General features: G+C 38.6%; 2 protein-coding genes across 2 annotated transcripts; one reads left to right on the forward strand and one right to left on the reverse strand.

Annotated features, from left to right (window-relative positions):
- Positions 1-44: 44 nt before the first annotated feature.
- On the forward strand, positions 45-7,944 carry LOC145463260 (uncharacterized). Its single transcript, XM_081446995.1, has 4 exons — positions 45-393; positions 1,168-2,477; positions 3,512-3,568; positions 4,862-7,944. Exons 1-4 carry the CDS (start codon positions 63-65, stop codon positions 5,033-5,035), a joined length of 1,872 nt encoding a protein of 623 aa, XP_081303121.1. The 5' UTR covers positions 45-62; the 3' UTR covers positions 5,036-7,944.
- A 3-nt stretch (positions 7,945-7,947) lies between these two features.
- Positions 7,948-12,654, reverse strand: LOC145463270 (EF-hand domain-containing protein D2 homolog). Its single transcript, XM_081447007.1, has 5 exons — positions 12,553-12,654; positions 12,011-12,136; positions 11,642-11,774; positions 10,336-10,450; positions 7,948-8,439 (listed from the first exon to the last, which is right to left on the reverse strand). Exons 1-5 carry the CDS (start codon positions 12,626-12,628, stop codon positions 8,293-8,295), a joined length of 597 nt encoding a protein of 198 aa, XP_081303133.1. The 5' UTR covers positions 12,629-12,654; the 3' UTR covers positions 7,948-8,292.
- Between the last annotated feature and the right edge of the window lie 1,417 nt (positions 12,655-14,071).

Consider the following 14,071-nt stretch of genomic DNA (forward strand, 5'->3'; position numbering starts at 1 on the left):
TATGTGTTGTGTTTTCAGTTTTCTTTGCCTCTTCTGATGCTTATAAAGCCGATTTCTACACGATGGAGAATGTAGTTCCTTCTACCACAGAAGACAATTGCGTGGAGCATCGCGAAAGAACGAGCGGAGAAAACAATGAGGTGGTAAAGAGCGGGAGCCCTGCTAACGTCGTCATCGATCACAGTAATAACGTCATTGTAGAGCGCTTGAACTGCGACACAAATATCGAAATCAAGAAAGAGAACTGTCATGAATTTCCAGCGGATGAAGATGAATCGCTTGGAGATGGAGAGCCCCAGGGGGACGAGACTAATCACAGAGAATACCAGAGTCGGAAAAACATCTCCACACTCACATCAAAACACTATGCTGGTCACGTCAGGGTTTTCAAAGGTATCGTAATTAGCGTTTGTGGTTATTTCAAAACAAAAAAAAAAAAACAAAAAAACGGCGAAAGAAAAATCAAATCACTGATCGTCAATGAACTACAGTCTAAGATTTAAAGCTTATGTTTGATTAATGAAATACTTACAGTATGCACTTGGCGTACTAGAAATTAGAGTATCAAAAAGTGAATGTTGCACACAGCTTATTTTATTCACCATCATTTTTCATCAGAAGAAAAGTCAAATAATAATAAACCCAATGACCATCTTCTGGGCTAGATTGTAGAACACCGGGCCACTCATTTACATCTCACTGAATTTAAATGTTCCTTTTGTTTCTATATGCTTTGTTCTGAGACGCATTGAGGGATATGTTAATAGATGGCCTGGTTTTGTAAAATCACTCTGGCTTCTGTAAACTGTAAAAGACCTTGACTTGTACTGTGCTGTAGGAAAGTGTTTAGACAGAACTACTGGGCTGGGTTGTTCGGAAGTCGCTAAACGCTTACCCAGGATTGAAAGTTATCTAAAGTATAAAATTTTCTTGGATGACAATGTTTTTAATTGCTTATGTTTTGCAGTAGTTTGAGATTATTCAAACTCACAGCAAAAGACCAAACAATATAAATAGAAAACCTCATTACAAAGTCACAAAACTGAAAATTATCAAAATTCTCACTAATCCTGGGTTAGCTTAATCAGGTGTATAGCAAATGTGTTGGTAAAAAGCTTTTAACAGAAAAATCTATGGCTTATCCCTCTTTTTTTTCTTTCATCTTAGAGTGGTTAAAGTGCAAAAATATGGCAGAGGAATTTGAGCAGTGGGCGCCTAGGGAGATAAGCAATTGGTTGTCTGAGTTTTATAAGGAATCACACTTAAAACATGGTGGTACAAAGAGGGCCAGCTCCCTTAGAATCATACGCTCAGCTATTGATCATCACCTAAAGAGTGCACCTTACTGCAAGTGCTACAGCCTTACCCACTCTCCTGAATTCAGCAAGGCTAATGCTACATTGCATGACTTGGAGGCTGCACAGAAAGAATACTTGGATTCTTCAGATTTCAATACCAGTGCTTTGCCCTTAAATGTTGATGAAGTACGTAAACTGTGGGCCACTGGAGTGGTGGGAATCAAGACTCCAAAATCTTTGCAGAGATTGGTGTTTTTGAGTGTGGGAATCAATTTTGGCGTTACTTCTAGAGATGACTTGCGTGATTTAAAACCTGACATGTTTGAGTTTTGCATTGATGAGAAAACAGGCCTGGAGTATGCCTCATGTAAACTTGGCGAGTCAACACCAAGTCAGCTGAGGAATAAAAAGTATAAATGTACAGGGAAAAAGATGTTTAGTGTACCAGGAAGTCTGCAGTGCCCTGTTGCAGCATTGAAATTATTCCTTAAAAGAAGAAATCCTGCTTGTTCTGCATTTTTTCAGATACCAAATCGAGATTTTGCAACAAGTGGAGTGTGGTACAGGTCACAAGCTGCTGGGCTCAACTGTCTGTCTGGCATGTTGAAAGACATGTCACATGAGGCCCTTCTACCAATGGATTATTCCAATCACAATTTGCGAGCCACACCTCCTATTGTGTTATACAAGGCAATGGAGGATATACCACCTCTGCAACCTACAAGAATAACAAACAGTGCAATTCTTAATGACAAGATTGCATTGAACAGCCCAGCACCTCCACTATTGAACTCTGTGACAAATGTATCAAGTATTTCAGCTGTAAATATTGACACAAATCGTACAGTTGTTCCGGTGGTAGAATCAAACACTATTCAGGCACCCCTTAGAGATGTAAGCACCATTACCCATCTCATCAAACCTACTGAACACATTCCTCATTCAAGTTATGTTTCTCAGAACTTGCATCAGGTGTTCTGTATTCCTCAGCAGTGGAACATTCAAGATATTATCAGAGCTGTAAACTCAGGAGATGCACTTGTGATTACAAAACAGTCAAGAAACACAGAGACTAAGCCCCAAGAGAATGGTGATGTTGTACAATGCAGCGACTTTCAACAACAGCAGACCAGTGAAGTGCTCCATAATGCTGGACGTGACAGATCTGGTCGTAAGCAGGTATTTGCCTGTAATTTTTGATTTACAGTAAACTGAACCCAAAGTCATGAGATGACAACTTCAGGAAAGAAGTTGTGTGGTTTGATTAGTTTATAATCAGGGTTTTCAAATTGAAATAAAAGAGGAAATTGTGAAGTAGGCAGAGCACTACTTGCTTGTGATCAAGGTGGCCAGGTGTGGAAGAGTGCTAGAGTTGGTTACCTTCTCCTGCTTGGGGCTGAGGGTGGGTTGCTGATCCTGAAAAATTTTGAAAATCTATGTGCATTCAGGTGCATTTTGGTGTATTTCTAGCACACACAAGTGATTTTGTAGGTCCTGGAGGCAACTGTATAAAAGATGGCATAGTCTGATATTTTTAACCTGTTCATTTATTTCAACAGAATATCAAATCTTGATTACGATGGTGAAACAAACCTGCATATTGATAAAATTTGTGACAAAAAGTACCGGGCACAAATGCTTGAAGTAACTGGTGACTTGCGTTGGACATTGGCTTAATTTGAAAACCCTGTATAATACTTGTTATAAATGGATTCCCTTTCTGTACATTTATCTGTGTACAATGGTGGTATGTCTTAGCAATGAAAACACTGGATAATTGTCTTGCTAAAATGTCAAGGAAAAGTCCCAGTATACAAATTCTTCTTGCAGTACTCAAAAACAGCAGGCAGAATCTATTTTGCTATCTGATAGTTGTCCTTTTTCTGATCACTTCCATAGTTTTTGTAGACTGAGTCACTGATTGAATGTGCTATGCATTTGAATTATGATTTTTTTCTCTAACTGCTTCTCAGTCCATAGCCTGAAATGTCAGTCATCTTCCCCTCAGCACTACCCCTGGGTGAGAATGCTGTCTGCCTGAGGACAGGACTTGACTGACATTTCAGGTTACTCAGTCCATACTTGTCTAATGTAAAAATGTACAAACAATATAATGCATGATATTGTTTTATTTTTCATTTGCTATTTTGTGGCATTATTGTATGAGATTCCCGCTACATTATTTGATAGCAAACTTCATTTCATGTTTTAAGCCTGAGCCCAAACGATTTCGCAGAGATCCAGAGGTGATAAAAGACCAATCCTGTAAGGTAGGAAAATTAAAACTTATGATGTTGACCTATTTTTCTCCAATACATTTATAAAGTGACCCCCCTCCCCCCACCACATTTGCTGCAAGAGACAAGACAGTTGGGTTTTCTTCATCACAATCCTACAATTCAAACAAAGAGTTACTGACAACTTGTTTATTGTTTATTAATTAAGCTGTACATTTATGTTATTTTGAGAGTGGGCTTCCTGTAAAGTAGCTTTTTAGTTAAGCGGATTTGGCACTATAAATAAAGCATTACCATTACCAATTACCTGATCTAACAAATGCACCACTCCCTACATCCCTGAAAAGGTAATAAAAAGTTCAGCCAGTCAATCAAATGCAAATATGTCATGAATCTTTCAAGCACAGTACAAACCATTTGTTTACTGTTTCCTTTCCCAGGGTGAAATCTTGCTTCTGTCTATTTGATTGTGATTCTAACTTTTCAATTGAAACCCTATTGCTTGGCCATTTGAATTAAGGCTATCAATTTGTAATTGCTTGAGGCACTGTTTGTTGAATTTAAGGTAATTCCATCAAAATAGATCTCACAATAGATTTTCTGTCAAATTTTGCATGTTGGCTGCTTATATCAAGAGAACTTAAAATTTGAAACAAAAAAGGGAGGTCCCCATGTTTGTTTAGGAGCAAGAGGACCTTCAATAAACCCCATAATTTCTGAAATTATCTGCTTTCAGAAAACTTTATATTTGAACCATTTACCTTACGCATTAAGAGAGCAGAAAAATAGAGAGAAAGTTAAGCGAGAAATACAACAATGGATGTATTGCATAAATGTTAAGGAGCAATTTGATGTATGTTTCATGATAAGGGCACTCATTTAGTTGACAGGGATACAATATGTTCCAAGCACGCAGTGTTCTGGGGCCACATATTATCTTTTACCAGTGCTAGCTATGCTCTCATTTTCCGTGATAATTTTTTACTCTGCAATAGAAATTGGTCCATATTTACTGTATAGAAAGAAGGTGATCTCTGAATTCAAACTAAATAAAAAAATCGTCAGGTCCCAGTACTTGTTTCCGAGAGAGAAAAAACGATGATTTGTCTCTCGCAAGGCAAGAGCCACCATTAATTTTTGTATATTATGTTGTGTATGTGCATGCGCTCGTGAGCACGCGCTAATGACGCAAAAATTGTGCGCAGTAGGGATGCGCAATGCCATTCTGAGGAATCACCTTAAATGAAGTTATTTCAGTGGAAAATGAAAGGACATATAATCTGAGGGCATAAATGCAAACAGAAGCTAATAATTTGTATATTCCAGGTTGAAGACAACTACATGAGGGCAATAGATGGTATAAAGAGCAGTCTTCAATCCTTGGATAATCTTGTTTCTAAACAGAAACCTTCCAGCCAAGTTGTACAAGAGCTGTTACACATAGGTGACAATATTCAAGACCTTTTGCAAAGGATTAACTCAAATGAAGAAAAGCTATAAGTTAGTAATTATTGTAGTTTATTTTCAGACAATCAAAGAGAGTCAAATATGAAAGAAACTGACTGGTCAAAAGGTTTTAAAATCAATTTAAAATGTGCAGTTCAGAGTGGAGGAATGTCTTCTCTACTCCCCTCCCTTGCTCTTTTATCACGACTGCTGCAAATTTTTGTCATTTAAAACTTGGAAATAGTCTGGTAAGGGTCCTTTGGTGAGAAGTTTTGATAATGCAATTCATACGATAACAGCACTGACAGTGCTCAGTCTAACTCTCAAAGCTAGGGACTTTATCCTCCTCCCCAAAGGAATTTGACTTATCCCAGGTATATTTGCTTGCTGATGTACGAGCTGTAGATTACTTCTGAGCAGAGAGAACTAAAAGATGAAAATCCATGTAACAAAGTATTCAAGCAATATTTACAAGATATGAAAGAAAAAATTTGAAAACCATCTGAGTTTTAATGGCTATAAAAATGAAAGATATATTTTCCTCAAGTGTAAATAGCTTGATAGCAATCTGGCTAAAGTTCATTCTGGGAATGAAACTGAGATAACATTCTGTGTTGGTATTGTCAGTGTTTTCCTACAATTTTCAGCATTTTATCACATATGTAATTTTTCCAGTTTAAAGCAGCTATGGTTGAATTTCCAGTAACAGACATCTCATATGAAAGCTCCCCTTCCTAACCTGAAGTAGTACTTCTTCTGGTCCCATGGGTGTCTTTTTGGGTGAGGTTTGATTGTAGTAGGTTAAAGGTGACTTTTGGTAACTTTTTAAAGTGAACAATGAACATACTAACCAGCTGAGCAAGCAGACACATCTACATGTAATCTGCTGTTGAAGCTGATTATGCAGGGATTTCATTAAGGGCTGGGCAGCGGGCAAATTGACCGGCTGTGAGAACAATTTTAGGTGGCTGGTTTGACCCTCCGGCAGAAAGTTTTTCTTACAAAGAGGTCTCGTTCTAGTAGTTTTGCCCATCTGTGAAAACCAGTGGCCTTCCTGCTTAAAACGTTAATGAAACCCCTGTCATGGTAATGCATGGGTTTTTTTCCCCTGGTGTTGGTAACACAAAATTATGTTTTAACATTCTTGCCACTATTGATGATTTGGTTCAATTTTTAAATACAAAATTGTTCTGAACTATAGAGAGCCACCTTAATTAAAATGTGGGTTGAACAAATGTTTACAGTTGTTGAGTTTTGTCAAACCTATCAGGGCCGTAGCCAGAAAAAATGATGACTGAGGCAATGTCCATGGTTAAATTCCCTTCCTAGGTATTTAGGGTGTTTATGATTAAAAAAAAACCAAAAAAAAAAAATGACTGAGGCAAGTGCTAGCCATGGCCATGTGGCTAAAATGTAAAAGAGAACATAAGTTTGAGAGGATTCCTCAGTGCCTTACAAAAGCTACAAGCTTAAAGTTCATTATGATAAGATCTAAGTTATTATATATAAGTTATTTTTAACAATGCATTGTTTTTTGGGAGGGTAATATTGGATCATAGAAACAGAAGACTTTTTATACCCCAAAGGTTTGTTAAATTTATAGTTGTATATTTATTGAGTTGCACAACGGTGTAAAGTTGTCAGTTTCATTATTTATTGTTAAATTTCAGCAAGACTGGCAAAGTTTGTAGATATTTTCATTATTCTGTAAGGAGGATGTTTGTCATATAAAACGCCTTTGGGCAGCATTTTCATAATTTTCTTGTCTGTCACAATTTTATTCACATGTGGAAGTTTCTTGAGAATCCCTTGGCTTGAAATACTTTTTAATGACTTGGGAGAGTGGTTACCCTATCTCTCAAATCCTCTTTTACTAACTAAAGTGTTTATTACATGATAAATACTTGTTCCTTCTGGCCAAGATTGGCCCTCTTGGTATTGCGCATGCTCAATATGTTTTGACAGGACTAATGGTGGGTAAGTCAAACTTATCCAACATGTTTGCGTGGAAAATGTCACTGAAAAGTTGGCTTGTCCTGCTGGGTCATCCTACCTTCAAAACGACTGACCCTCCACCTAGGCTTCCTAAGCTGACTTAGTGAAGGTTACTTCAATGCATGGCACGTTTTGTGGTTGGAGGAGGTTGCTTGGAGGCAGCGTGGCCGAGTGGTTAGGGCGCTGGCGTGCGTTTCTCAAAAGACCCGAAAACTTCTCGGGTCCGAAAACGGACCTGTAAAGCCCCCAAAAAATCTTTCGGGTGGGATCAATTTTTGTTTCTGTGGAATCGAGCCTGGTTTATTCAAGTCGGGCTCGGATCAAAAACCGCACCCGAATCTGGTGTCCAACATCAAGTCGGGCACAATCCACCAGTGTGCTCGATTTATTACCGAGCTCGATCACTTTTACTAGGGCTCAGTCGAATTCAGACTCGGATAATACTCGGGCTCGAAACGTGGAATAATTCGGGCCCCGAAAAACGGTGTGACTTAAACTTCTTTCGGGCCCGATTATTTAGCAAGGTAGCGGAGTCGGGCTTAGTTTGGGCCCGATTAACATAAACACAAGCCGCAGAAAAATTCGAGCCCGAATAGTTAACGGGTCCGAATGTTTTAATTTTTATGATTTTTTTTTCGAGGGGAAGGGTGGCGGGGCATTGTAAACACAACACTTAACTTCATTATTACAGCACACCTTTGTTTGCCAACAAATTTCAATTATTATTCAGATTGTACGGCTAACAAAAGATTTATTAATTTACACACGCCATCTGGCCTATGCGGTCGCCAGCAAACACAGTCCGGCCAATGAATTCCAGAATGCATTGTAAAAAATTCAATTTCTTCCCAGCTAGGAAATTACATTTCAGAACTTTTACCCAGCAAGTTTCGTGTGAAGGAAAATTCCCAGCAAGGGTATGACTGTTTTAGTTAGGTTCCCAGCCAGCTGAATTAATTAAGACCGAGGAGCGGCTCCGCTGAGTACTCCTGTCTCAGCCGATCTATTTGTAGCTCTTTCCCAATACTTTAACAGCGAAGGTATCCAGTGTTATCAAATGAGTACTCTTAAAACGTCTCATAATACGAGAAAATTACTTTATTGAAATCACTGGGAGTCTTCACCAAACGGTTCCCGAAAAAAAAAAAACAATACAATTTGCAAATTGTAATTTAACGCGGTTGTAAGAAGCCCTGGTTCGAGTCATATTGAGGAATTGTACATAGTTCAAAAGAATTAGAATTTCAATGCCATCAATATTTTACAATTATCAAAGAAGTCTGTATCATACAGTCTACACTAGAAACAAAGTCGTGTTAAAACAATCCCGTTAGCATTTGCTTTGCGACACTCAGTTTTCTGACGCGCTGAATGTTATCTGTACCACGCTTGCACAAATTGCCTATCTGACCAAATTCACTTTGGTTAAATACATCTGTGGTCTTCCGGAGTTGATAGATGAGCTGCAAAATGAAAATACGACACATGAGCGACGATGTAGTAAAAAAATTATATTTTTGTTAAAACCTGTTAAAACATGTATGCCTACAGACTCTACACAAGTGAATATATGAAATATCGTACATTTGGACCGCGGAGAAAGCCTGAAAAAAATTCAAGCCTGAACAGGATTCGAACCCATGACCTCTGCGATAAGCCAACTGGGAGCTGGTAACATATTGTGACTTCGTAAAATACCCGCAGATGGTGAAGAATACAAGTGTATATATAAAATACTCATAAGAATACAAGTGAATATATGAAATATCATATCTCTGGACCTGAATTTTTTTCAGGCTTTAATTTTACAACTGCTAAAGTTGTGCCACGGTGTATAACTGCGATGGTCAATCATGTCTTCATATCTTTCTCCGCGGTCCAAATATATGATTTTTCATATATTCACTTGTAGTCTTCACCATCTACTGTTATATTACGAACTCACAAAGTGACCAGCTCTCAGTTGGCTTGATAGCTCAGTTGGCAGAGCACTGCACCGGTATCGCAGAGTTCATGTGTTCCAATCCTGTTCAGGCCTAATTTTTTTCAGGCTTTAATTTCACAACCGCTTAAGTTGTGTGTATAACTGCGATGATCAATCCGGCATGTCTTCGTGTATGGCTCCACTAACGACCACCTCTTAACAACGGCCACCGCCAGGTTTCTTCTGTCCCCAGGGTGCCGTTATGGAGAGGTTCCACTGTAGTTCCGAAGTAGTATAGAATTTCCGATTAATTAAAGCACTAAGCTATCAGTGAACAAGCCAGAACATTTTAAGATTTTAATTCAGGCACGTTTAGTTAAGCCCTTTTGGAGGAGAGGGTATATTTAACCTTGAAGGGGAGCTTCATATAGAGGGTGATGGAGTTAGTATACTGAAGTGGGGTTGTTTTGGATCATAAATCACCTATAGGGTATATATAAAATAAGATGGTGGACTTGGGTAAGCTTGCAGCCACAGAATACGCCGGCATTGCCTTCTTTGTGTTCTTTCTGTTACTGTATATTTTAGTAATCTAAGAGAGAATTAATTAACAGCTAGATTATGAGCTCGAGATTTCCATGAGGTGATAGTTGATGAGGCCGAAGGCCTCATCAACTATCACCTCATAGAAATCGAGACCGAATAATCTAATTGTTTTAGTAGAATTCTTACTAAAATTTACTTCAAATAACGGTTTCCAATTACTTGACATATAATTAAACTTTGCGCCTTAAAAAGATCGCTCGGATTGAATTGTCATTTAAAATTGAAGTTGTGTGCGCGCGTGCATCAGTTTTTCTCAATAATTTCAACTTTTTTAAAAGTCAAGAAACCGTAAATGTCCTTCGTTTAGACTTCTCAGGAATTGAATTATCCTTTTGCATCAAAATTTTCCTCCAAAACTTTGGAAAAACAACAACAACAAAAATAGTCGCCATTTCCTAGACGACCTCCAGCCACTGCACACTAACGGCTGATACTGTTCAATTGCTCAGCCAATCATATTTCAGCATTTGCATTAGTATACTAGTAGAATTCTACTAATTACGGATAGCATTGCTATTCTCCCATATTGACTTTCATACCCTTGATTCTTTACTATTTACACTTGGCACATAGATGGAAAAAAATTCTCTTTTCATAACACACACAAAGGGTGAACAGAGATCTCAATGCAGTGTTTTCGTGTTGATAAATTGCCAAGACTTGTCATCTAGGGAAAGCGGGGAAAGGACAGCTGAAAGGAGTTCTTAAAGTTAGGGGGAAAGCTCAGTTTAGCGTATAGATCTTTTACAGAAGTTGGTAAGAAAGTTTTCCGAACTTCTTTGCTATTATTTTTTGATGTGTTTCTATTATGCTAGAGTCCGAGTCTTACCGCTAAGAACTCTTCAAAATCGATAGCGCCAGATCCATCCTTGTCAATTTCATTGAAGTATTGTTCCCGTACCGCGGGCTCAGATCTGTCGCCAAGGTCATCGAGTACTTGCATTCTCATGAAAGAAATATCAATACGAAACGGCATTATGAACCGTGACTTGAGTCAAATGACAGGACATACAAGTACCATGTGCTGCCATGTTTGGAAGAGCTTTTTCAAGAAACTGAAATCTGGAGAGACCATCTCAGGTGTTGTGTAGTAAGAACGTTTACGCAAGATGAACCAAATCCTGCGCTGTGATTGGCTACCTGGCTCGAGACTACCCGCTGTGTCCCGCAAGAGAAAACTGCCCCGTAAGCCATATAATAAATCCTTTATCGACCAAGGTTGTTCGGTCAAGATGGCTGAACCGATATTGGCCTCGTTCTTTTTTCGCGAGTTTATGGACCTCAACTCCGTCTCGGTCCATAAACACGCAAAGCAAGTACTTGACCAATATCCAGCCATCTTGACCTTACGCTTGGTCAATAATTCATATTTAGTATCACCCAACTAGTGGACTAATGCAAATCCTGCATTTTGATTGGCTACGCTACTAGAGGACTATTAGCAATAGTCCTCGAGTAGCGAAATTGGCGCAATCGAGCGTGACGCTTTCTTTCGGTTTATTCCCAAATAAATATTTCTTCAACTTGCATTTGCTAACTTTATTATTGCCTTTTCTGTCCGACTAGTTGGGTGATACTAAGATAATTAGACCCTTCGCCCTTAAGGGCCACGGGTCTAATTGTTAAATATCATGGATGAATTTTGAGCATTATAGCTCGAGTTTAGCTGGGGTGATTGCTACCAAAATATTAGCAAAACTTAGAACGTGAGGCTAACTCGATTTCTGGGTCCTTAATTTTTTGTCTTTTGTTTCCTGTCTGTACCACTGACAGTAGTTGTCAGACAACCTTTCCCAATTACATTTAGTTTTGTAACTGTGTTTCATACGGAAACGGCTGTGTCTGCATAATTTCCCCTGGTAGCCGATTTCTTTCTCAAATGACTAATTTACTCATCGCTAGATTTCCACATCACAGAAGATGTTTTTTGATGCTTAGATCCGTTCTATGAGGTTTTTTTAGACTGTCATCTATACAAAATGCTAGTGTCCCGTAATTGTCACCTATAAAATGTGGCCAACAACAACGGCGAGCTGCGAAGCGCATGCCAGAAAAAAAGGCGGCGATGTCTAAAACACGTTCCCCCAACCTTTTCTATTGTTGTTGTTGTTTTGTTTAAGAATGAAGATACTTACAATTCTTTGAAATCGATTATTCCATCTTGATTCAAATCAAACGTTTGGAATTGTAACCTCAAATCCACTATGTCTCCTTCCTTAAATTCTGGAAATTCGTTTATTAATGATCGGAAATCTTTTTCACCCATTTCTGAAACGAAAAGTAGCGAAATGACATTTCATTTGTTATACCGCTTCCAGCTTGGATCATCGGCTTGAATTAATCGACAGAGCACGACAGAGAATCAGTCATGCTTGTATGGAGGGCTGCTTTCTTCAAACGCTTCAAGCTCGCTCATAGTTTTCATTTCTCTTCGCTTGCGCCTGGAATATATTGACTTCAGTCATAGACAAATCTTGATTAAGTAAAGCGCAAACTTTCCATACCTTGAAATTTTCTTCTGTTGAGCGCTGATCTCCTTCTCTCTTCAAGTAATCTTTCCCAATAACGCTCTTGGATTTTTTGAAATTCTGTATTTCTTAATTCATTTTCGCCGTGTGTTTTTCTTGTTCCTGTAACAATTAATAAAAGCCTTTAGTGAATTACTATCTGAATTTTTCGAACTTTTCGATTTTTTTTAATGAATGTCTGTTTCGAGTAATGCTTTGAAAAACCGAGTTTCCACGTTGATCGGTTTAGAATTTAAGGATTATCTGCAAGCCTAAAAAAGGGGAAAACTTTGCCACCGATTGTGAAGAAAAAAAAAATCAATTTTAGAAGCGAATGGAGTATACTCCAAAGACGATGCTTTTGTGTATGATTAGCTAAATTGGCAAATACAAAATAATTCAAAACAGCAAACGGAAAAAACGTTACCAAGAGGTGAATCATCATTTCGGGTAGTTGCTATTTTATGCCGTATCGCAGGAATTCATACTGCAAGAGTTTTTTGGTAGAATAAAGGTCACCATCGGTACATAGATCTTACCAGTTATATCAAAATAAGCATTTGGCTCGAAGATTATTGGACTTCTTGTGATGGGATAGCTCGGAGAACAACCCATGACGCATTTTAAGGCGTTAACCACAGCAAACTCACATAGTTATCGGTCAAATACATTGCGCCACGCCAGAAACTTCATACGAACAAATCAAACTTGTTAATTATACGTCATAATCACAATGAAAATTATGTCGACGGAAGTGACGTTCAGTTTTAAGTACCAATAAAAATACCAATTGATATCCAGTAAAGTTGTTTGCGTTTTGTTTATATCCAGGTTCTTTATCGCAAAAGTTTTAATTTACTTTAGGCAATGCCCCTGTGCTAATTAGTAGAAATTTTACAAACAACATCCACAGACAGTTAAAGCGCGCGCAGCCCAGTGTTAAAGAAAAGCTGTGGATAAAAAGGCTGCACGACTCAGCGGCTGCACCGCAACCTTTTTCTCTTGGCACACAAGAAAACAAATTATTTCTTTCACCAAATGAACGATCGAAATAATTTTCACTGTTTCGATGGAGTGATAGGCGCGGCATTCTCCTCCTCAGAGCCTTCGTTTCTTTTAGTCATGTGATCGACTTTTAAAACGACCAGCACTGGGGACAAGAATGGAGGCCGCGCCGCGCGCTGCTCGGTTGCTGCTCGGGCTATCATTGTGTCGTGTTCTCGAACAAGGTGTTACAAGCGACTTCTAACTGGTAATAAGACGCGTAATATATCTTTCTCATTTTAAACCGAATAAAAAGATTGATGCATTTGCCCATATTCACTCTCGTATTGTTATATAGCAATTTTGAAAGGTTGCTTGTAAACAGTACAAGAAATTGTTTTTTTGGACATAGGTGCATCCACATTAGTTTTTGGTGTCGTATGTACTTTCAGCACACGCGACTTTTTAATAAACCTTACAGCTAGAGATATTCACAATTTTTTTTACCAATTTAATGGACTGTGTGAGGGGAGAATTTGCCAATGTTCATAACCATAAAAAAGCCAACAGTTAGCAGTCAAGTGAAAGTCCAATAACCATAGTAACCACCTGTCTATCTGTATTATCGTGTAACACCTTGTACTGAGAACTACCTGAGTTGTAAGTAGTTAATATTTACGAGCAGAATAACTGACTACCTATGACGAAATAGCCTAGAACAACGATGAGCTCACTGGCAGCCAATAGCAGTTTAGGATTACTAAACGAAATATTAGATTACTTGTTTAGAGTCTAGCATAAATACAGGTGTTTTGTAAATTGTTCTTCGGTTACGCCCCCGGTGGTGCGACGCCGGATACCACCATCCCGTATTGGTTACATTCGGGTTACGTTCTGATATGAGTACGGCAGTGGATTAAACTCTACAGTTGGACCCAAGTAACTGCGTATTCTCTGTCTTCCCGTTGGATTGTTTTGCTGTAACAGATCCCGAGTCCTCTAGGAGTCTGACAAACTCCGTCGCTGCAAGCGTGTTTCCCTCTGGATTGTTGTAACAAGGATAACAACTTAAGC

This window comes from Orbicella franksi, chromosome 12, assembly GCF_964199315.1.
Source record: "Orbicella franksi chromosome 12, jaOrbFran1.1, whole genome shotgun sequence".
NCBI lineage: Eukaryota > Metazoa > Cnidaria > Anthozoa > Scleractinia > Merulinidae > Orbicella > Orbicella franksi.